This window comes from Bos javanicus, chromosome 3, assembly GCF_032452875.1.
Source record: "Bos javanicus breed banteng chromosome 3, ARS-OSU_banteng_1.0, whole genome shotgun sequence".
Taxonomy (NCBI): Eukaryota; Metazoa; Chordata; class Mammalia; order Artiodactyla; family Bovidae; genus Bos; species Bos javanicus.
The window spans coordinates 105,438,462-105,459,492 of NC_083870.1; the positions used below are offsets into that span (position 1 = coordinate 105,438,462).

Here is a 21,031-nt window from a genome sequence, read left to right on the forward strand (position 1 = left end):
ATTTATGAGGAAACTTGGACAGGATGCCCCCTGAGTTCTTGTGACTCCAGCAGTCCCTAAAGAACAGGCTGTCTGCCAGAGGCCCGCTGAGGCCCAGCCTTGCGTAGCCCCTGGGGAGCCAGTGTGCAGTCCATGCTCTGCCCTCAAAGGGCTTTGCCCTGGTGCAGCAGACAGCAGCGAGCACGGCAGCCCTAGGAAGCCCGAGCAGAAGGGACAGCGTTAGGGCCAGCAGCTGCAGCAACCCTCCGTGGCAGGGTGAGGAGATGCAGGGCGCCCCTTGTGCCATCCAGGGGCCAGGAAGTCCAGTCCAGCCCCTGCCTGTGTATGAAGGGGCCGCAGCGCAGCATGACCTGGTTAGAATGACACACCACTGCACCCCACACGCTGCTCTGTGCGAATCAGATGCCCCCAGGTGACCTTCACAGCAGACCCACTATAGATGAGGAAACTGAAGCTCTGATCATGCAGGCAGAAACTGCCAGAGGAGGCCTTTAAAGCCAAGTAATTTGACTCCAAGGCCGAGGTCCCAGCCAGTGCAGCTATTTATTGTGATGCTTTGGGTGGGTCCTTTCCCATCTTTGGGCCCGATTGGCTCTAGGGGGTTAGATGAGGAGACCTCTGAGGATCCTACCTGCCCTCACCAGTGACTGGTTGGTCGCAACATGGTCTTTTCCACTTGGCCACTCTGAGAGTATAACCTTGGGCCCCCCTGCAGCAGTCGGGGTCAGGGCTGCTGAACCAGAATAAGCCCATTTTCCACAGATTCCCGGACCTGTGTCCAGTGGGCTTTGCAGTTCATTCAGGGTATTCCCAAAGAGGGCCTTCCTGGGCCCTGATGATGAACTTCTAAATATGAGAGTAATACCAACATACACAGGCAGGCCAAACATGCTGCCAGTCTTGGCTTGTGGAGCAAAGTGGTTCCCACCTCACCCTGCCCCTTGTCAGGTCATCAGGGAACACTATTTAAGGACTTCTTATGCTAAGTTGTTTATATACATTAGCTCTCTTAAACCTCGGTACATCTCAGAGATAGCCACCATGTTCCCCCATGTTAAAGATGAGGAAACTGAAGCTTAGAGAGGTGAAGTTAGCTGCCCCAAATTCCATAGCTAATGAGGGGTGTGAGACATCATACTGCCTGCAACACCCAACAGGTGGCTTTTGTCTTAGATCCCGCTCACCATGCGGACTATACAGGCTCCTGTCAGACCGCAAATGCTGCCAGCAGGGCAGTAAGAAGCAGGCCTTTTCAGTGGGGTAGTCATTACAGAGCCCACAGTCACCCAGGACTATCCTCTATTACCCAGGTTGCAGCTCAGGTTTAAGGGGATAAGACATACCAGGGAGAAGTGGGGTTCACCTTGGACTAGAAGTATCACACCCCAGGGCAGCCAGTAACTCCCTACTGCCAGCAGCAGAGCTTCCAGGTCTGGGCAGGACGTGCCGACTGAGCCCTGCCCTTAGGAAGCCCCACAGGAAGGGATGCGTTCAGTCCATGCACTGCACTCCTAGACCAGGTGACTGACAATCGGGGGCAGTTCTACTGTAAGCACTGTTTCTTTGAAATGGTTGACACTCCATTTTTATCTGGTTTCCAAGGGAACAGAACCAGAAAGGTAACCAAATTCTACAGAAGAGAGGATTTGTTACCCTTTTACTCATGCTGCCCTAGCCCCTGGGCAGGATTGAATTGAATTGAATGTCGTTTATGAGAAACAAAAAGCAAAAAACCCAGCCTAAACTTTTGAAACTATTTCACAAAGCCAAGCTTTCTAATAGTGACCCAGAGTCATCCAAAGAAGCTGACGGGGTCTCTGGCAGGTGAGGCCACACCGTTGACCCCGACAGGGCAGCCACCCACGGAGGGGGAAGGCACGTGGGAAAGCAGGACTGAGCACAGAGGCCTCCCGAGAGCAGCTTCCCGTGCCCACCCTCATCGCCATGACAAGGAGAGACGCTGACTCTGGTGCTAAGGAGCATGAGGAGAGAAAAACCCAGGCCCTTTAGGAGAGAAAGTCCAGGCTCCACTTAGGGCTGAATCCTTTGAGAACCTCTATGTCCTGTCCCCCCTCCCCTGTGACCACTCCCCACCTGCCAGCCACATCATGGCCTGTGTCCCTGGGCTCTGCGCTGTCTCTCTTGTCCCGGCCATTAGTCCTGAGCGGAAGTGTCCACACCACTCCTCTTTGGTGTTTTGTGGAACAACCTGAGGCCCTTCTCTGGCCTGTGGCACTGGTGGGCCCAGTAGACACACTGTCTCTGCCCTCATGCCCAATGCCATGACCCCTCCTCAGAAGAAGCACAGGTGACTTGCTGCTCATCTTTACAACCAAGGCTGAAAGCATGGAAATCATTCTGCTTGAGGGACTCCAGACACTCTCTCCTCCCCTTGTCGTCCCTCTGCTTTTTGCAGTCTCCTTTAACTTAAGGGCCCAAGTCCCCCCATCTCATCAGGGAAGCTCCACAGCTGGAAACCTGCAGGCCAAGTGAGAGAATTATGTATTTGTGCTTGGCCTGCAACAACCAAAGCCACTGAGGATGGTTCCAGGGGCCAGCGGCCAGTAGGTCCCAGGGTATAGGCACCGGGCCCGAGATACCTTTGGGCTGTGGGCCGACCCTGTCAGAGGGTGGGCAGGAATCCCCCAGCCGCTGGTACGCAAGGGAGGAGTCAAGGCAGACTGGAGTGTTCCTGGGGCCAAAGGGTGAAGGCTGCCTCTATCTACACCCCGCCCTCCCCTGAGTCCCAGAGTGTGCTCTCCTGGCATCCTGTCCTCTCCAGCATAAGGCTGAGCTCAGTCCCCGCCCACACCCTTCCCCTAGGAACCTAGGGGTTCCTAGGCAGCTTGCTAGACACCCATGCTTTCTGTGGTGTCAGGGATCCCAGCCACGGGCGCCACCCAGTGGACACTCTCCAGATAACGTGAGAAGAGCCCTATCTACAGCCTCCCTCTGCCCCTCATCTTTGGGCCCACCTCACATTCTTTAAATTCAAGAAGTCTTTTACCTCCAGTGCCAAGGAGGGTTGTCAGTAAGGTCACAGACATCCAGTAAGACGACTGAAGGGAGCTGCTTGTTCCACAACACTGAACTCACGTCCGCCACCACCTAGGTCCTACAAAAGCCTGGGGTGCTGTAAATAACCCAGTTAGACTGCAGTGCATTTCAGTATTTAAAATATCATTTTGAAAATGTATTTAGTGCTTACAATGAAAGACAGTTTTTATCCCCCCAGCCAAAAAAAGATGGAACTGATGTTCAACTCACAGAAGGTTAACAGAGCCCAGGGAAATACGTAATACAATCATTGAAAGAGATTTCCAGTAAGAATGGGGAAAGATTTGGCACTCAAATCCATTTGGGAAATTTCATGCCAAACAGCTGGTTGATAGTGAGGACCCTGGTACATGTCTCTGGTACATGTCTCATCTGTCAGGGCACCTCTCCTGGCCCGCTGTCGGTCTCTGCCTAACTCAACATGGCTTAGCAGCCTAAATCAGCCACAGCCCCCCTTGTACACTTTCTGTGAGAACAGCTCATGATGGCAGAGTCTAGAAAGGCCTGAAGAGGAGGACCCCAGAGAGCTTAGAGCTGTTACCCCGTAACTCTTGGCATGGATGCAGAGACCAGGCAGCACTGGCTGCAGAGTCCCTCCCCAGAGCCTCACAGTACCACCTCTCAGGGCCTGGGGCCTCTTCCTTGCCCCCACACCACAGTCGCTCAGGTTCCCCACCTAAGCTTCTGCCTCAGTCCCTCAGGGAAACAAAAATTCATTAGCATCTTCAGAACGGGCTGCTCAGAAGAGGAGGTCACCCTTTGCACCTGCCCTTGGACACCACCCTCCGCCCCGCGCCCCATTGGAGCTTGCAGAGGCAGTGGGAAAGTGCTGCCTACATCTGCGTAGTGAAAAGCACCATCACAGCCCCCACCCACCCAAGAACAGGCGTCTGCATTAATAAAGACCGTGTACCACCTGAATCTTGGTACCTGTCGAATAGCAGGTGACAACCCTGTCCTTCAAAAGAGATGGCAATGCTTGACCTATTTCTCAGGGCTCTTCAGGACAGGAACCATCTCTGCAGCGCTGGAACCAACTGCATTCTGATCCCCACTCAGGGAGCCTGGGATTGGTGACTGAGGTGGGAGGTGAGGCCCAGTGTGGGCACACGGGCCTGGAGAGGCCTGGCAGGGGGAGGAAGTGTGTCTTCAGCCCCTGGATTCTAGGAGCTGTCCGGAAGGAGCCCTGCACCAAGCTGCAGGGGACGTCTGTCTACATGGGGGTGGGGCGTCAGGGAGAAGTGTTCCTGACCCTCTTCACAGCCTACCTGCTGGAGGCATTGTCGACTCTCCTGAGCTCACAGAGGTGGCTGCACAGGCCCCGCCCACTTCCCACGGCCCTGGCTCCCCTTCCTGAGCCAAGCCCCTATGTGCCCTGGGGAGCTGCTGGCCAGGGGTCAGGGGTCTGTGGGAGCTGAGGGCTGGCACCTCCCATGCTCCCCCAGGAACCATCAGGACATGAGGGTCATAGGCCTTCCACTTCCCCCTATTCCCGTTTGCCTTGAACATCCCCACTCCAGCAGTGGTGGCCCCCAGACCCTGACTGCCTTAAGGATCCAATCTGAAAAGATGCAGGCCAGCCATACCTGCCACAGAGACTGGAGGCTGGGTGTGTGTGGGTGAGTGGAGGGGCTGGTGTGTGCACAGCTCAGGAGCAAGGTCCCTGGCCTAGTGAGAGGTGGTGGGGGACGTACCCAAGGGCCCAGCTCTGACCCTTCCTCGCTTCTGCTCCCTGGACCCAAACCAGAGGATTTGGTCTAGACAAACCTCAAATTATATGTATATATGTAAACGCTGTTGTCCTGTGAGGGGCCACAGCTTCCATCAGTGTACCCAAAGCATAAGAACCTCTCTCTAAACCCTCTGACCCAGCCTGACCCCTTCAGAGCCTCTGCTGGGCTCACACCAGCTTCAGAGCAGGCAAGAAGCCCAAGGGGTCCGTGACTAATCCTCAGAGCCCTGGGTTAACGCCCCAGCCTGGGGCTTCCTGAGGGAAGACAGGCCCGCTGGGGCCAATGACAGGATATGGGGGCCCCTCAGAGACCTGAGTTCTGCCTCTGCCCCTCTTGGGTCGTATCGCCTCAGTCTTCCCTTCTGTGGAAATGGACCGGCAGGCGCACATGCTCTGTTCGCTGGCTCAGCTCTGACTCCCCTCCTCCCTGTCCTAGGCCTTGGGTGGGTGGCAGGGCCCTTCCTGCTGGCCCTCTGCCCACCCTCTCTCTCTCTGGCCCTCCTCAGCCCCTGTCAATCTGTGAACCTCCCCAGAGCCTCGGCCTCCCCGAGTCCCCTGGGAGGCCCTGGGCCAGGCTGAGAGCCCAGGGCCCTGGGAGGAGCAGCCCGCGGTGAGGAATCCTAGAAGCCCCTCCAGGGGAGGCCCCTCCAGAGACTCACAGGAAGAGACCACCAAAACACAGGCGCACCCCTGACCCCCGCCATGGAGCCCCCAGGCAGGCAGCCCCTGCGGGAGCTCCCCCCAGAAGAGCCCCCGCCTGAGGACTTAGGTGCCAAGGCAGCTCCCAGCAGGCACATTCTCTACGTGGGCCACCTGAACCCCCAGTTCTCGGTGCCAGTCCTCAGCTGCCTGCTGAGAGACGCCCTGGAGCGGCTCGAACTGCCGGTGGCTCGAGAGCACATCGAGGTCGTCCGGCGGCCACGCCAGGCCTACGCGCTGGTGCAGGTGGCCACCCCCGAAGACACCCTGGCCTCCCTGCCCTGGCGCCTGCACAGGGCCTGGGGGCAGCACCAGATCATCAAGGAACTGGTGGCCCGCGGGAAGGAGCCAGTGCTGGGTGAGGGCCGGGAGCTTTCAAACCGCCGAGAGGTAAGCCAGGCTTCCCCCAGCAGGGGGCCCGCCAGCCCCAGAGCCTCCCTCGGGAGAGGCCTGGGTATGGATGGCCTTGCTTGGTGGGCGTGAGGGGTGTCTTCAAGGAATTGGGGACAAATTGGCAAATTTGGGGCTGCTACTCAAATAACCAAGGTCCCAGAGGGACACTGACCCTTGGAGCTTGCCTCCAGCCTGGAAGCAGGTGAAAGCCTGAGTATCAGACCCTCCCTGCGCCTATCTACAGCCAGCAGGTGGGTCCGGCCAGGCCAGGCCCAAGCATATACAGGGGTCCTGACCTTCTCCTTGGCCGAGCTCATCCACTCAGTTGACAGACAACCTGCTCCGGGGGGCAGCGCAGCAGAGAGCAGGGCTTGACCTCACTGATCTCTGAGGACAGATTCCCCAGGGAATGAAACCCAGGCTGGGGCTTAGGCAATGGGACCAACTCAGTGGAAGGACATCCCTAGCAGAGGGATGGGGTGCATACCAGGGGCCCGGGTGTGGCAGCATTTGCAGGGTGGTTGGTGGCTGCCCAGGGTGGGGACTGACAAAATCAAGCCGGCGGGCAGGGCTGTGAGACCACAGCAGTGCCAGAAAAAGTGGGCTTTTGTGGGGGAGGAGGGAACAGTCAACTCACTTTTGAGGTGGTAGGCTGGTGGTCTTGAATTGTCCTTCTTGAAATGAATTTTGAATCCTTGAACTGAATTTCCTTCTGGATGAAGGCTCCATGACATTTAAACTGTTGCAGAGCTAAATGGGCTTACATTTCAAGACCTGTGGCCTGATGGCATGTTTATATGACATTGAGGCTTCTCTCGAGTCTCTGCTAAGCTTGTCTTCTCTGGGAGCTGCTGGTAGGGCTGGGAGTGGCTCTCATCACCACACCCCAGCCTGCACTAAGCTCCCAGCCCTGGAAGCCGCTTTTGAAGGCTGGAAGGCAGCAGGGAACCAGGGAAGGGTTTATCAGGACAGAGTGACTGCGGGACTTATATCTGGGGTCAGCAAGAGAATGAGGAGAGCCTGGAGGTAGGGAGTCGGTCGGTGAGACCCAGATCAGGACAGCGGTCCTGAGCAGGCTGCTCCCGGAGCCCTCACACACAGCAGAAACCACGAAAGGGACTCAGGAAGGCCCAGGGGTGGGAGAGACTCAGGCCCTATCAGCCAGGTTTTCAGGGAGACTAGGAAGAGGGTGTGATCTTTGGGAGGCCCTCTCAATTCAGAGACCTGCAGCTGGGTCACAGGGGACCTCAGGGCGCTGAGGCATCTTCCAGAATGATCCAACCCTGTGTCTCCAAGGCCAACGCAAAACCCAAGAGGGCAGAGAGCGGCTGCAGGTGTCCCAGCTCCAAATGGAAAGGAGAGCTCCTCCCCACAAGCCTCCCATGGTTCACCTGGGAAGAGGGCGGAGGCACTGGCTGCTACAAACCCTCGACCCACAGGGTTTCCCACATGGACCCCAGCAGGGTGGGCAGAATTAGGCCCCTCCGCCCGGGAGAGGCATCAGGATGCCCTGTGTGGGCTGGGCCCCGAGGGCGGGGTGAGGAGGGAGGTGGGGGTTCTGGCCGCCTGTCCCTCCGGGTTGGCTCCCAACTCTTAGCAGGAGCATACACCCTGCACTTGCCCCCACCTCTACTCCAGCAGGAAGAGGACACTGGCCCCAGCCCCCCGCGAGCCAGGCCGGCCCGACCCCTTCCTACCCGGGCACTGGGCCCGCAAGGAGTCTCCCCCAGCTGGCCCAGCGGCACGCGCTCAGACAGCGCCATCACGGACCAGGGCATTCTGGGCCAGGAGCGCCTCTTCCAAGGCGCCTTCCTGGGCAACGAGACGCGCAACGTGGAGTTCAAGCGCGGCGGCGGCGAGTACCTGAGCCAGGCCTTCAAGCACCACCTGCGGCGCTACGTGTGCGCCTTCCTCAACAGCGAGGGCGGCAGCCTGCTGGTGGGCGTGGAGGACAGCGGCCTGGTGCAGGGTGTGCGCTGCAGCCACCGCGACGAGGACCGCGTGCGCCTGCTGGTGGACTCCGTCCTGCAGGGCTTCAAGCCCCAGGTCTTCCCCGACGCCTACAGGCTCACCTTTATCCCCGTGGTCAGCACCTCCACCACCGACACCCTCCTCAAGGTGAGCCCTGCCCCCAGGCTGCCCGGCAGCCAACGAGGCAGGGCCGACGCCGGGGCGGGGCTGGGGGCGTCGCACGCTGTCCGCGGTGCGGCGCCCACAGAGCTGCCGTTGCCCTTCCCAAGGTGATCCGCCTGAGCGTGCAGGCTCCCAAGGTCCAGGCCGAGCCGCAGCTCTATGAGACCGACCAGGGGGAGGTGTTCCTGCGGCGGGATGGGAGCATCCAGGGCCCGCTGTCCGTCAGCGCCATCCAGGAGTGGTGCAGGCAGGTGGGTGGCCCAGGCCGGCTGGGTGGGGAGGGGGCCCCTCAGCCATTCACCAGGCAGGCCTGGGGTCGGGTTTCCCACCGGTGCTCCCACGGGGAGCGATAAGCCCGCTGCATCCCAGATTCCTCTGCAGTGTAACTGGAGGAGCAGGGAGAACAGTGTCAAAGCTTTAAGACAAACCCAAGAACTGTGTACTGCACTTGGGGGAGGTCCTTAAGCTCTGAGTGAGTGCTGGACCCAGCCCCAGAGAAAAGCTTTCTCAAGAGGGGAACATCAGGTGACACAAAAACAGAAGAGGGCGAGGGCTGACAGAAGGACAGGGCGAGAGGCTGCGGAGGGCGAGTCACCCAGGGTCTGGGAGGCTGGCAGGACTTTGCCCAAGACCCCAGGGCTGCTTGGTCCAGGGACCTGGCTTCTCCACCGACCAGGCCCAGGATGGTGCCCAGTGGCCTGGAGCAGGCACCCCCCGCCACCTCCAGGCTCTCTGGGCCTCGCCTCCCTCCCATCAGTTCAGCCCCGGGTCTCAGCCCTCATCAGCTCAGACCTGGCTTCTCCCATGTCCCCTCAGAAGTGGATGGCCGAGCTGAGCAAGCTGGAGGAGAGGCTGCAGGCGCTGACAGCCGAAAAGGAACAGCTCCAGCAGCAACTGCAGCAGCAGCAGCAGCACAGGCCCGTCTCCTGCACCTGCTGCGTCTTGTGAGGGCCTAGTGCCCCCGCTGGAACATGCGGGGCTTTCCTGCTTGACCCCAGGTTCCCCCCAATAAAACCAGTCTGGGCTGCTCAGAGGTGGACAGGAACACTGCACTTCCTGGCTCCTACGACACCGTGCATAGAGGCTGGTCCCCACGTAGTGTCAGTCCTGAGCAGACCCTGGGCTGTGTAGCTAAGAAACTGCTCTTAGCATGAGCCCTCCCCCCAAATCCCACCCCAAGGGGCCTTACTTTCAGAAAGAACTGGGCCAGTGCGCTCCTGGGCAGAGCTGGCAGGGACTGTCCTTCTCCCTGAAGGGCTCCTGTAGCTCAGGCTGGGGTCCCTGAACTCCCAACAGCTAAGCAGGGCCAGAAAAGGATTCGTCTTGGGAAAGCCCCTCTGCAGATGGCACATGGCTAACTGCAGTTACAGAGCTGACAGACCACCCTGCAGCCCCTCCCCTGGCTTGCTGGGATTTGGGACTAAATGCTCTTTAATAAATTACATGCACCCAGGCCAGAATGGTTCCTTCTAGAACATTTGTCTGATTGGATGCAACTTGGTCTTGAGTCCCATGTCCAACCCACCTCTGTCCAAAAGACTGAGCCAGCCCTGGGCTCCTCCCCTACAGAGAGCTGTGAGGGAAGGAGCCTGGATGGTTGGGGTCCAGACACTCAGCTTGAAGACCGGGTGCTGTGTTTAGTTGCTCAGTCGTGTCTGACTCTGTGACCCCATGGACTGTAGGGCTTCTGCCAGGCTCCTCTGTCCGTGGGGATTCTCCAGGCAAGAATACTGGGGTGGGTTGCCATGCCCTCCTCCAGGGGATCTTCCCAGCTCAGGGATAAAACCCAGGTCTCCTGCATTGCAGGCAGATTCTTTACCAGCTGAGCTGCCAGGGAAACCCTGAAGACCAGATACCTTAAGGCAAATCTAAAGGACGACAGACAGGGCAGCTGGGGCCCTGATTCTCTCCAGCACGTGCACAGGAAAGAGACGTCTGACTTCTACTCCATGCACCCTCCAGCCACCAGAGAGGATTCCTGCTCTGGCTGTTTCCCCTGCATCTCTACCAGCAGAGCCGGGGACTCTGCAAAGCCAATGTCTGATCATGCCATGCTTAGGTTCAACGTCTTCCATCACATCAAGAGCAAAGCACCACGGCCCTCAGGGTTGCTCCACGAAGGCAGACCCTGCCCAGATCACCAGGGATGAAGAGGAGGACAGGGAGTGGGGACAGGGAGTGGGCCCAGCTCCCTCCCCAAGAAGTTCTGGGCACTGGGCGGCCCATGCCAGGCTTGAAGGCAACCCTCCTGTGCCATCTCCACTACAGCCCTCGGCCCTGGTACCATCCTGTCTGCACAGCTGGGGTGAAAGGCTAGTGGGGCTTGGCAGGCCCCGGAAAGTCATTCTGGGGGTCCTGTTTCTAGGTTGTGTAAGCAGCCAGCACTTAACTGGCCGGTGGAGGCCCACTCAAAGCAGCGGGGGCACAGCTGACCCCGCGAGGTTTTGCAAACTGCCCACCAACTGTGTCCTCACTGTTGGGAGGGAGCTGCTGTCACCAAGAGGCATCAGAGCCTTCAGTTTGGGGACCAGCTTTTATAAAAATGACTGCAGACAGTCGGGAGGAGAGGTTGGAATTCACCAAGTCAGCCACATTGAGTTCCCAAACCAGTATGTTGTCCTCCGTAAGTGAAGAGGCCGTGAGACTCGCAGACTGACAGAGGCAGCTGGGTTGGCCTGGGTCAGAGGGCGGTGCTCCCACACAGGCTTCTAGGCCTCCGCCCTGATGGTGGCTTTGGACTAGTGGGTGGAAGACAAGAGGGAGCCTGCTTCCTTCCTCGGTCCTCCTGATGGAGGAACCGGGCCAAATGGTGGGAAACATTTTTCTCCCAACCCCCAGCTTCTCAAACGTCAACCAGGCTGAGCCCTGGGCCTCGGCCTCACACACTGCAGAGGAGCCAGCTCACAAGCAAGTGTGCTCGGCAGCCAGAGGGCGGGTGGGTGGGTGGTCCCAGCGTCACCATCCTGCCGTGAGGAGCACGGATTCAGGGTCTCGAATTTCACTTTGGAGGAGAATCCAAAGGACGATGACCCACACTCAGAAGGCCAGGGTGGATGAGGCAGGCAGGCTGCTTCTGGTCTACACCCAGCAGAGGGACTGGCCTCCTTCATAAATACTTGAATCTCTATATGCTAAGAACCTAAATTTGAAACCTTCTGGGGAAATTCTGGTTCCTATTAGGCTCCTCTCTTAGTTTCTAAACAAAACTATCAGATCCCCCACCTCAGGCTGCTCCCTGGGGGGAGAGCCTGGCACCGAGAGAGTTCAGGGGTCACACGCGAGCCGGCATCATGCTCCAACGGCTCCCATCTGGCCGTGACATGAACAGCATGACAGACAAGGTGTGTCTCTTGCTCTGAGTTATTTATTTCTTAAGTTAGAGTATACACCGAGTCCAGCCAGGATATAACTGGCACGCAGCTCCCCTGTTGTTACACCACATTAAGAAAATAGCTTTTCATATTGCATTCCAACCGGAGTAACACCATTCTGGAAGGAGACAGTCCCCTTGAGCAAAGCTGTCTACATAAGAGAGAGGTTTAGAGGGAGTGTCCCGAAAAGATCCTTTGTTCATTGTTAAGTGACCCCTTGATGCAAGGAGTGATTCCAGAGGGGACTCGCAGCCAGAGGACAGGGATTCAACACACTCAGACTTCAGGGAGACAGTTCTTGTCTCGTGTGACGCCAAACTGACTGTCCTGAGCAAACCCGAGCCGTGGTTGCCACAGAGAATCCCCAGCACAGGACGGAGCCGACGCTCTGTCTCTGGTTTCCCTCTTCCTCGTGGCAAGGGGTGCCCATGGGTTCCTGCACCGGGTCGTGAGCACAGCTCGACTCGCCCCTCCACGGCCACTAGGCAGTATGGCACACCTCGTATAACGGCCTCAGGGGAAAGAGCAGCTGCACACGCGAAGCCACAAGGATGCAGGGTGGCCACAGAAGCTCCATGACCAAGGGCTGCCCCGGCACCCGGCCCTCACCCGCTCGGCCCCGACGTCCTGCCTCTCACTCGAGGCTCGAGGACCGCAGAGGAGAGCGCGGGACATCCAGCAGCACGCCACTCGGGAGCTGGGACACACGGCAGGACATCAAGTCACGGCCTCCCCGAATCCCTTCCCCCAGAATAAAATAGTCTCAATAAAAACATAATTTAAAGGAAGTGTCAAAAGCTGAGTGTAAAATCAAAGCTGTAAACTCCTGAAGTCCAAAGGCTCTCTTCAAGAATTATCCCTGTTAAAAAAAAAAAAAATTGAGCAATTAATTATAGGATGCATGTTAAAATAGAAAAGTGAGGATTTGCTGTCAGCTGCTGTGGTAAACTGCCTGGCTTTCAGTGAGGACCAGTATTAGGAGCCTAACTTGAATCATGAGAAGCTAAATTTGGGATTCCTACAGAAGCACATGGACTCCACCTCTGCCCCAACACAAGCAGCGTTTTGCACCGCGCCAGTCTCCCCATGGTGCCACTCACAGGGGATCTCCACTTGGGGAGGCAGGCAGAAACTCCATGTAACTGACCAAGTATCTGCCCCTGTACCATTAACAAAGGTTCCTTTCTTTCCAGGGCAGTAACTATCTGGTAAAGATTAATGAATACATGAGTGCTAAATGCTCACCTGGCAGAGAAGGCAACCAACTACCCCCCACCCCCACCCCCAATTCGGACCTCCTTCTCGCGCCTGCCCACGTGGCTACGGTCATCACAGGCCAAGCGGCTGCTCAGCACGACCGCATGCCCAAGAGACCACACTGCCAGTGGAGAGGTCCCCTGGTGGGGAAGGCAAAGTGTGCAGGATTCGGGGAGGCCGCCTTCCCATGCCTGAGGCAGGACCTCAGCTTCCCTGTGGTGGGACCCCCCGCACACCCCTGGTTCTCCTTTAGACCCCCCAGACGCCCGGCTGACACCCCAGCCCCCTTCTGAGCAGGTATTTCTGCCGAGCGTTCACGCAGTTAGCTTCATGGGATTTTAGACAATTCTCGGCAGCTGCCCACAGCTACTACACTTTATAAACTTTCCAACTGGTCACAAAAGACAAACATTCCAAGTTTGTCCAATAACTGCTGATTTTAATGGACTTCCAGAATAAGCAAGCAACACAAAAGTGTTGTATGTATTGGTTTTAAAGCACTTTCTGGTGAAAACTTGAGGGTCTGCAGAAATGACAGCATGTTGTCACACCTGTCACCTCCTTCAAGATCTCCAAGTTTATGGCTACATGAAATAACATGGCTCTAAGAATCCAGTTCCCCCAGGTTAGGTCAGATTGGCACCTGAAAGCAGCAATCAGCAAGACAACAATTGCCCTGTGCCTGGTGTCACCCCAGTGGAGTCCCCAGAGCAGGGTGGGTAGATGTACTCTAACTGGGGGGCCGGGTCCTCACCCATTTGATGCCCACCATGATCTGACCACTTAAATCCTCTGGCAGATACAATCTTTCAACACTGAACTTTCATGATGCTCTTAGGATTCTGGTGTCACCACCATTTAAAAGAAAACAAGTTTCAAAGTATCACTTATGTTACCATCAGTCATGGTTTATTGAAGGAAACTTCAGTTCAGTGATTTCAGAGTCAGGGGAGCTGCTTCCACTTCTGTCACTGTAGGTGTCCCTGTAGAATTCAGATGGTTTATTCATCAGCTTCCACCAAACACTCGCTTTACTTCCCTGATTCTGCAGCCACCACAGCACCCACAAAGGGATGCTTGCTCACAGCAGAAATCAAAGACATTATATATTTAGCAGAAAGCTGCAGAGGGATTTTCTTCTTGTTATGAAAGACATACATTCGCTTTATAGCTCAGTCATGATGGTTAGGGACCCACCAAGACAGGGTTGTTCCCAACCAACACAGCAGTGGCACATGAAATCCCCCCGGGCTGTGGCCGAGGCAACCCCTCAACCTCCCCGTGAAAAAAACACAGTTCTCCACAGGCCACAGGGCCGAGACGGGATCCTGGAGCCCAGGTGCTGCAGAGGGGGGGACATGGCCTCCATGCCGGGGGGTAAGGCCAGGGGTGGCACAAAAGCAGCCTGAGAAAACCCCAGGGAAGAAGAGGATGCTTGTGTGTCAGCATGAGAAGTAGGGTCCCAGCAAGGCTCCCCAGTCCTGTGGCTTTGCTCATCACCGATGGCGTGGGGACGGCTCTCTGTAAGCAATCAGTGACCTCCCAAGGGACTAGGGGGGCGCAACCTCACCTGGGCGAGAGCCTGCAGCCTTTCTGGAGGTAATGTGGGAGCCTCCCCACGGAGGCTAGGAGGAGACCAAAGTACGGTGGGGAAGGCTTGATAGGTCTGGACAGAAACTCAGGGTGATACTGCACTCCGACGAAAAAGGGATGATCTGAAACAGAAGTGCAGAAGAGCCAGCTTCACCGTGTGTCCGCAGAACACGGTGTGGAAGATGGAAAAAAATCTCGAATGATCCATGTTTCTGCAGACCCTAAAATGATCTGAAAACAACTTATCTGGAGCCTGGGTAGAGGCAATCACAAAGCACGGGAGATATGATGCCCTCCACCTGCAGATGAAGGTGACCCCTCCTCTCCAGGTTCTGCCACCCGATCCTCACCCCCACACCCCAGCTCCCTGATTGGAACAGGACTGAGTCCTGCAGGTCACGTGAGATTAGACTCTGGTACCAAGTTCGAGCTCTCATTCTGGAGAACGAGGACCTGAAGCCAGAGGTCAAGCAGCTGCCTAAGGAAGGCCTTGGTGGGAGGCTGAGTCCCCCAGGGCTCCAGAACCTTGTCCCCAAGAGCCCTCCCCTCCCCAGGTGGCACGGCTGCCTGATCTGGTGAGGTCAAGGGCAACAATTTATATTACTGTGTCTTTCCCACATGCCAAGAAAACCTAAGTTTCCCACTAAACACAACCGCCCGAGCAAGCACCTTCCAACTCCACAATTTCCATTCTCTCTCCTTCAACATCTTGGCCAACGAACTTCAAGCCTTGCTCCTCCAAACACTTTTTCAAGACTGGATTCACCTGTGAAGCATGAAGAACAGTTTTGCTGGGCTCTCAGCTGTGTTTCCAGAGTAACAGAAAGGAGAAAATGTCAAAGGTCACAGAGCTCACATCCTCACCTCAAACCTGTGGCGGTGCCTCTCTTCCAGGTAATCTGGATCTCCGTAGAGTTTCCCTGGGGAAAACCCACGTGACATGAAGGACCCTGATTTCACAAAGGCGTCTATTCACACCACATCCTGCCACCCAGGTTACCTATTCTCATCTACACGGCCAGGCCCTTTGAAGGTTATTTCTGTGACTTTGCTGCCAATCCCCACTGCCTGCTCTAGCAGCACAATTCAGATGAATTCTTCGGCTTTTGATTCTTTGCAACCAAGAAAAACTAACAGAAACGGACTTTCACCACCATCCCTCACACGTGACTACAGCAACACCAGGGTTAAGTCAGAGCCACTAAGGTCACCCAGCGCCTGCTGTTCCCTGGGAACAAGAGTGGCATTTGCCAACAGGTGGATTCCCAGAGCCAAGTGAGACCCCCAAACCACAGGACCTTAGAGCCAGAGGACTGGATGACCACCTACTCAAATGACTCAAATTACGCTGCCTCCAAACCCCAGACAGATGTATAGGTGCTCTGCCAACAATGGCAGAGTTTTCCCAGTGGAAGAAGAAGCAAATCCAATCCAGTAATTCTTAAATATCTTAAATTTCCCCTAAATCTTTAGCATATGTTAGTTATTGCTGTTGTTTGTCACTAAGTCATGTCCGACTCTGCAACCCCACGTAGCCAGCCAGGCTCCTCTGTCCATGGGATTTTCCAGGCAAGAATACTGGAGTGGGTTGCCATTTCCTTCTCCAAGGGATCCTCCAGACCCAGGGATTGAACCCACATCTCTTGCACTGGTAGGCACAACCTTTACCACTAAGCCGCCAGGGAAGTTCACGTTATGTTAGTACGTCTAGAATAAAATCTATTTAGGTTGAGCCAGGTGAAACTGCCATTTCTGTAAGACAAGTGCTCGACATCTGCCATTTAAGTGCTCGACATCAGCAGTTTTATCCACTTTGACCTAATAAGACAGGAAAGTAAAACTGCCATGGATTTCCCCTAAGCGACTCATTCTGATGAGTGATCCACACCCAAAGTTCCCCCAGATCCCCAGCTGTACTGCCTGTGACCTATGAGCATGGTGCTAACTTAGGCTATGTCACTGGGAAAGAAGTAAAGAACTTCCAAAGTAAGAACAAAGCTGTAAATGCCGGCCTGGCTATAGAACCGGGACATGCATCCGGCAGGCTGGGCTGGAGGGAGGCCGCTCTTACTCATGACGGAGTTCTTGGTCTGGAACAGAGTTCTCCTCTTGCCCAGCCGCATGGTTCCACCCATCTGGCCAGGGTTGTGTTCCGGCATGTCTATGACCTGGAGATGTTCCAAAAACAAACATGTGCTACCAAACCCTGACAGACCGCCCGCACTGAGTGAAGACAGCCTGCAAGAAGGTCCAGCCTTTCCTTAGAAGAGATTATTGTCAGAGGAAAATGTCTCCTGATGGCCATTCTTAAACCTTTTCTGGGTAAGCATCTCACCCTTCAGCCTGTCCTCCTGAGTCGCAGGACTGGACATTGCTGACCCCTGCCCTGGCCATTCCTGCCCTGGTACTTTGGACCCCAAGGGCCTGTTCTAATAGACTGACACAGTAGCGTGGATACGAGACCAGACATGTTATCACACGTCTCCTTCACTAGACTGACAGCTGCTTGAAGGAAAGGGATGCTCTTATAAGGCTGGCCAGGAACCGGGAGGAGCTTGGTGAATGTCTGCGGGACTGAGAGGACCTTTTCTGGGCTCCCCCACCTCCCCGAGGTTCCACGTCTCAAAACCTTTGTTCTTTTCTCCCTGAGGTCTGATTATCAGCAAAGTTCAATTTCAGGTAAACAAAACACATACTAATGCTGTTTAAGTACCCTGAGGTCAAGAGTCTTGTCCATCCTGTTTATCACAACATCCTTGATATCAAACAGGCCCGTCACGCCTGGGCTGGGGATTCGGTGATGAATGAAGGCACTGTCTGCCCTCCATGAGCCACATTCCTCTGATGGGAGATTTAACACGAGGAATGCCGGCCTCCTGGGGCTTGGGCCCAAGTCAAATAATCAGTCCTAAGTTCCAGCAGTTCTTTACTAAGGCGGCCATCTCCCAGGGTTGCTGGGGATTGTGATACAAAGAAGTGAGCAAGTGCCTGGTATGTAATAAGTGCCCAATAAGTGTTTCATGTCAATATTGTTCTAGAGTGTTCCTGAGAATTACTTAATCAGGAACCCCTACTGCCACCCCCAGCTGGCTGAAGTGGCACCTGTCTTAAAAACTTCCTGCGGCTAACTGGGAAGAGCAGTGAGAAACCACACGATGGAAACAGGAAGTTCTTCCTTCCTAGCTGGGACATCTGCAAGCCCAGGTGCTCAGGGTTCTCCAGAATGAACCCAGTGGTCTCATTTCCCATCTCCAGCCCTCAATCACACTCATAACATCCCTTCCACACCCTTCCAGATGCTCCAGACACAGGACTCACCACGGGATGATTGGTGTTGGGGTCAAACTCTGTAGAATTGGCATCTGAAAAAACAAAATACTTTTGTTACAAAAATAGTTACAACCAAACAGATTATTTAACAGTTTCATTCCTAAGCTCTAAGTCACAAATTCCCTCCTCAGCTTAGTTATTCAGTGACCAGAACCAAAACCAGGGATAACATTTTCAAGACACAAGGGCACTCAACAGACAAAGCTGAATTGTTCCCCATTGTATCTGTAACGCTCTGGGAAGTCAAGCTGTACAAAATGGCGAAATCAAATCAATGGCATAACCTGATAATCTTTACTTAGATAGTACATCCTTTTGATGGCTCTTAGACTGTCTCTCTTTTTCCACCTTTTGTTTCAGACTGTATCTCTCTCCCAGTCTCTCTCTTTGATGTGCAAATACAGTTTCTTCTACATTTCTTTCATCCTCAGCATCTTACACATTGTACTACCCAACTGCCCGACTCAAGAGCTAAATCAAAAATTAACTAATTTCAAAACCCAAATATCCCTTCTATCCTTTACTGAATTTCCCATCTGACTATAAGGGAAAGCACTGAAGACTAAAACAGAAAGAACCTGGCACCGTCTGTCTGCTTGCTCTTTCTGTGCATCATGCGAGGTTTCATCCTCCTCCGGGGCCTAACTTGGGGCCAGGTCTCAGATTCAGGGAAGCTCATCTCCAGGTCACCCACCCACCTGGGGACCCCAGTGGGTGCAGCAGCAGGAGGTGATGGCTGTGCAGGGGTTCAGGGCGCCCGAGGGCCACCTCGAGTCGTAGGTGGTAGGACAGAGCTCAGAAGCCAGCACCAGGGCCGCGCTACCTACAGAACTGAGCTGCTGCCTCCTCGGGTTCCTGTGAAAATCTGTGACATGACCTAACAGTGAGCTGGCCACTGGGAACCCCTCGTATTTGGTAAAGCCAGGCTGGGTTCTATTCCTCAGGTAACTTTGCTGATTCTGCTTAGAACATATACAGGTCCGGTGGCCGCGATGGGGTCACTGTGCCCCAGGATTCACACCACGTGTGGTCCTCTCCCCCCTCCAATGATGGCTCAGCCATGGGACTCCTGGTAAGGGCCTACACAGTGGGCTTGTCATTTCGGGAGCCAGGTGGTCGCCACACCCTGAGGAAGCTAGGCTGAACTGGTGGACAATGAGACTGTCCCTCTACCTCTGCCGGGCAGAGGCGAAAGTGGGGCAGGCTGAGTTCAGACACACCACACACTGAGCAGAAAACCACACACTGAGTCCACTCAGACCACAGAACACTGAGAAACAGGAAACCACCGCTGGAAGCCACTGAGCTGCTGGTGGTCTGGAAGCAGCAATGCAGTCAGCAGGCACCGAGCCAACACTGGCGAGTGTTTCCTACTGCCAGGCACTGTGCTGGGACCATCTACAGGTATCATTTCATTCAGCTCCTACAACCAAGTGAAGCGGGTTACCGCTACTACCTCCATTTTACAGAAGAGACAGAGGTTCAGAAAGGCTAAGATCACCCACAGTGATAAAGGGACTTCCCTGGTAACCCAGTGGTTAAGACTCCACACTCCCAGTGCAGGGGCCCGGTTCTGATCCCTGGTCAGGGAACTAGATCCCACACACTGCAACTAAAGATCCCGCTTGCGGCAACTAAGACCCGGAGGGCGTGCATGACTGCTCAGTCCTATCCGACTCTCTTGCGACCCCATGGACTGTAGCCCCCGAGGCTCCTCTGTCCATGGGATTTTCTAGGCAAGAATACTAGAGTGGGTTGCCATTTCCTCCTCCAGGGGATCTCCCTGACCCAGGGATCAAATCTGCATCTCCCACATTGGCAGGTGGGTTCTTTACCACTGAGTCACCTGGGAATTCCCTAAGACCTGGAGCAGCCAAATAAATTAAAAAAAAGAAAAAAAAGAAAGGCAAAATTTGAGGCCAGGTCTAATCAACTCCAGAGCCCAAGTTCATAATATTTGCACAGGCTCACACTGGCCAGAGTTAGTTTCCTTGCCGTGCACCAGTTCAGGGTCCACAGCCATGGTGACGGGAGTGTGGGCATCTCCAGAGAAAGGCGCAAGGGCAGAGGCGAGCGGCTCACCATGCTCCCTCCTCCAGTGGCTAGTGGTTCCCCTGGAGGAGGGCAGAGTGTTTTCTGTTGATACATTCAGCCGTTTCCCTTCGCTGTGGCTGTGAGATACTGGGAAACCAAGCCTGGCCTCCAGGGCCCCCACCACCCAACAGGCACCAGGAACATTCCAGTGAGAATTTTACACATTTTTAAGTAGACACTTACCTTGCCATCCCAGCACATTTCTTGAAAATTCAACCACTGCCAACTGCATTCCTAAGCACACACCTTCCAGATGGAGGGAAAGCAAATGAAACTTCATTGAAAAGGGAGTCCCCACACTTCCAACCCGCCTACGTGGACTCGGCATCCTGACTGTTCACAGAATTCCAATGACAAACTCTCATCATTTTCTTCTATAAACATGCAACCCCCTGCTATGTTTTATCTGTAACAGATTTCAAACATGGGGTTTAAGTGTATAGGAAGATTTCAGGTTTTAGAGTCATGTGATCTTAGACATAAATAATATTCTCTTCGGTACTTTAAAATTCAAGTTTTCTTATCCTCTCTCATTAAGTTCCCACTTAAAATGGATCATGCTGAATATGACTGAAATTTACAGGATGCATCCAAAATCACTCTGCCCAATCAGACAGCTGGTGTTCCAAACAAGGATATGAAACCCAGTCTCACATGTCCTGCCAAACAGCTGGTTTCAGTAAATGGACAAGATTTCCTAATTGCTATTTCATTCTCTCAGAAGTCCATAACAATGACATGGAGCTCAAGTTTAAAAGGTTCATTTTAAAGAGGAGTTTAAATTTCTCAAAAACAGAACCCAAAGGCTTCTTCTGCTTGAGCTGCTATCTGGAGAGACAGCATTTATGTTTGACTTTGATAATCTCTGTTTATTTACAGGCCCACGGGACACTTTTTCTTATCTTTCCTACTCCTTACCCAAAAAAGGCTTCTTCTGTTTCCGAGCCCAGGAGATGGCTTGGATTTTTCCTTCAGTCCCTCGGACACCAAATCCTCCTGGAACCAGCACGCCACTGTGCAAGAGAGCACACCACAGGCAGCCCCTTTCCACCAAGTCCAGCTCCCAGAAACCACCCGAGGAGTCACCTCCAAGACACTGACCCCCGAAGTCACTCCAGCTCTGAGGACTGTGATTTCAATCCTGCCCATGACTTGTAGAAACACTATGGACTTGGAAAATGCACAGAAAAGCATCCACTCTCCTTCTTAGTAACATCAAGAAAATGCTTATAACCAGGAAAAAAAGATGGCATACGTAACTGTAATACCACTACTGCGCAGTATTTGTCCCAGGCAGGGATTCTTCCCTAAGTCTGCAATATTTTTTGTTTGTTTGTTTACCCCCTTAGCTCGCCAAGTAGGAAGGGGGCCT

At 54.5% G+C, this 21,031-nt stretch overlaps 2 protein-coding genes across 6 annotated transcripts in view; one reads left to right on the forward strand and one right to left on the reverse strand.

Moving 5' to 3' along the window:
• The first annotated feature begins 7 nt into the window (after window positions 1-7).
• On the forward strand, window positions 8-10,861 carry SLFNL1 (schlafen like 1). 2 transcript variants are annotated; one of them, XM_061412339.1, is made up of 4 exons: window positions 8-5,878; window positions 7,520-7,999; window positions 8,122-8,265; window positions 8,831-10,861. In XM_061412339.1, the coding sequence occupies exons 1-4, from the start codon at window positions 5,492-5,494 to the stop codon at window positions 8,960-8,962; spliced, it is 1,143 nt and encodes a 380-aa protein (XP_061268323.1). In that variant the 5' UTR covers window positions 8-5,491; the 3' UTR covers window positions 8,963-10,861. The 2 variants fall into 2 exon arrangements, with proteins under 2 accessions (XP_061268323.1, XP_061268325.1); XM_061412341.1 differs by having other exon boundaries at window positions 7,523-7,999.
• Window positions 10,862-11,360: 499 nt separating this feature from the next.
• CTPS1 (CTP synthase 1) overlaps window positions 11,361-21,031 on the reverse strand; it is a 31,402-nt gene continuing 21,731 nt past the window's right edge. For 3 of the 4 annotated variants that reach the window (XM_061412336.1, XM_061412338.1, XM_061412337.1), the window contains exons 11-19: window positions 20,578-20,672; window positions 19,843-19,905; window positions 17,554-17,597; window positions 16,307-16,403; window positions 15,100-15,155; window positions 14,905-15,001; window positions 14,213-14,357; window positions 13,534-13,625; window positions 11,361-12,244 (exon numbers count right to left, since the gene is read on the reverse strand). In XM_061412336.1, the coding sequence (XP_061268320.1) occupies window positions 13,541-13,625; window positions 14,213-14,357; window positions 14,905-15,001; window positions 15,100-15,155; window positions 16,307-16,403; window positions 17,554-17,597; window positions 19,843-19,905; window positions 20,578-20,672 (682 nt within the window). In that variant the 3' untranslated portion in view covers window positions 11,361-12,244; window positions 13,534-13,540. The remainder of the gene's footprint in view (window positions 12,245-13,533; window positions 13,626-14,212; window positions 14,358-14,904; window positions 15,002-15,099; window positions 15,156-16,306; window positions 16,404-17,553; window positions 17,598-19,842; window positions 19,906-20,577; window positions 20,673-21,031) is intronic. The other variant, XM_061412335.1, reaches the window with a different exon arrangement.

Excerpts from the sequence above, each read along its gene's own strand:
- SLFNL1 (XM_061412339.1), top strand. The coding sequence starts at position 5,492 with ATGGAGCCCCCAGGCAGGCAGCCCCTGCGGGAGCTCCCCCCAGAAGAG. Across the intron at positions 8,000-8,121 it reads CCACCGACACCCTCCTCAAG|GTGATCCGCCTGAGCGTGCA; the intron begins GTGAGCCCTGCC and ends GCCCTTCCCAAG. Across the intron at positions 8,266-8,830 it reads TCCAGGAGTGGTGCAGGCAG|AAGTGGATGGCCGAGCTGAG; the intron begins GTGGGTGGCCCA and ends ATGTCCCCTCAG.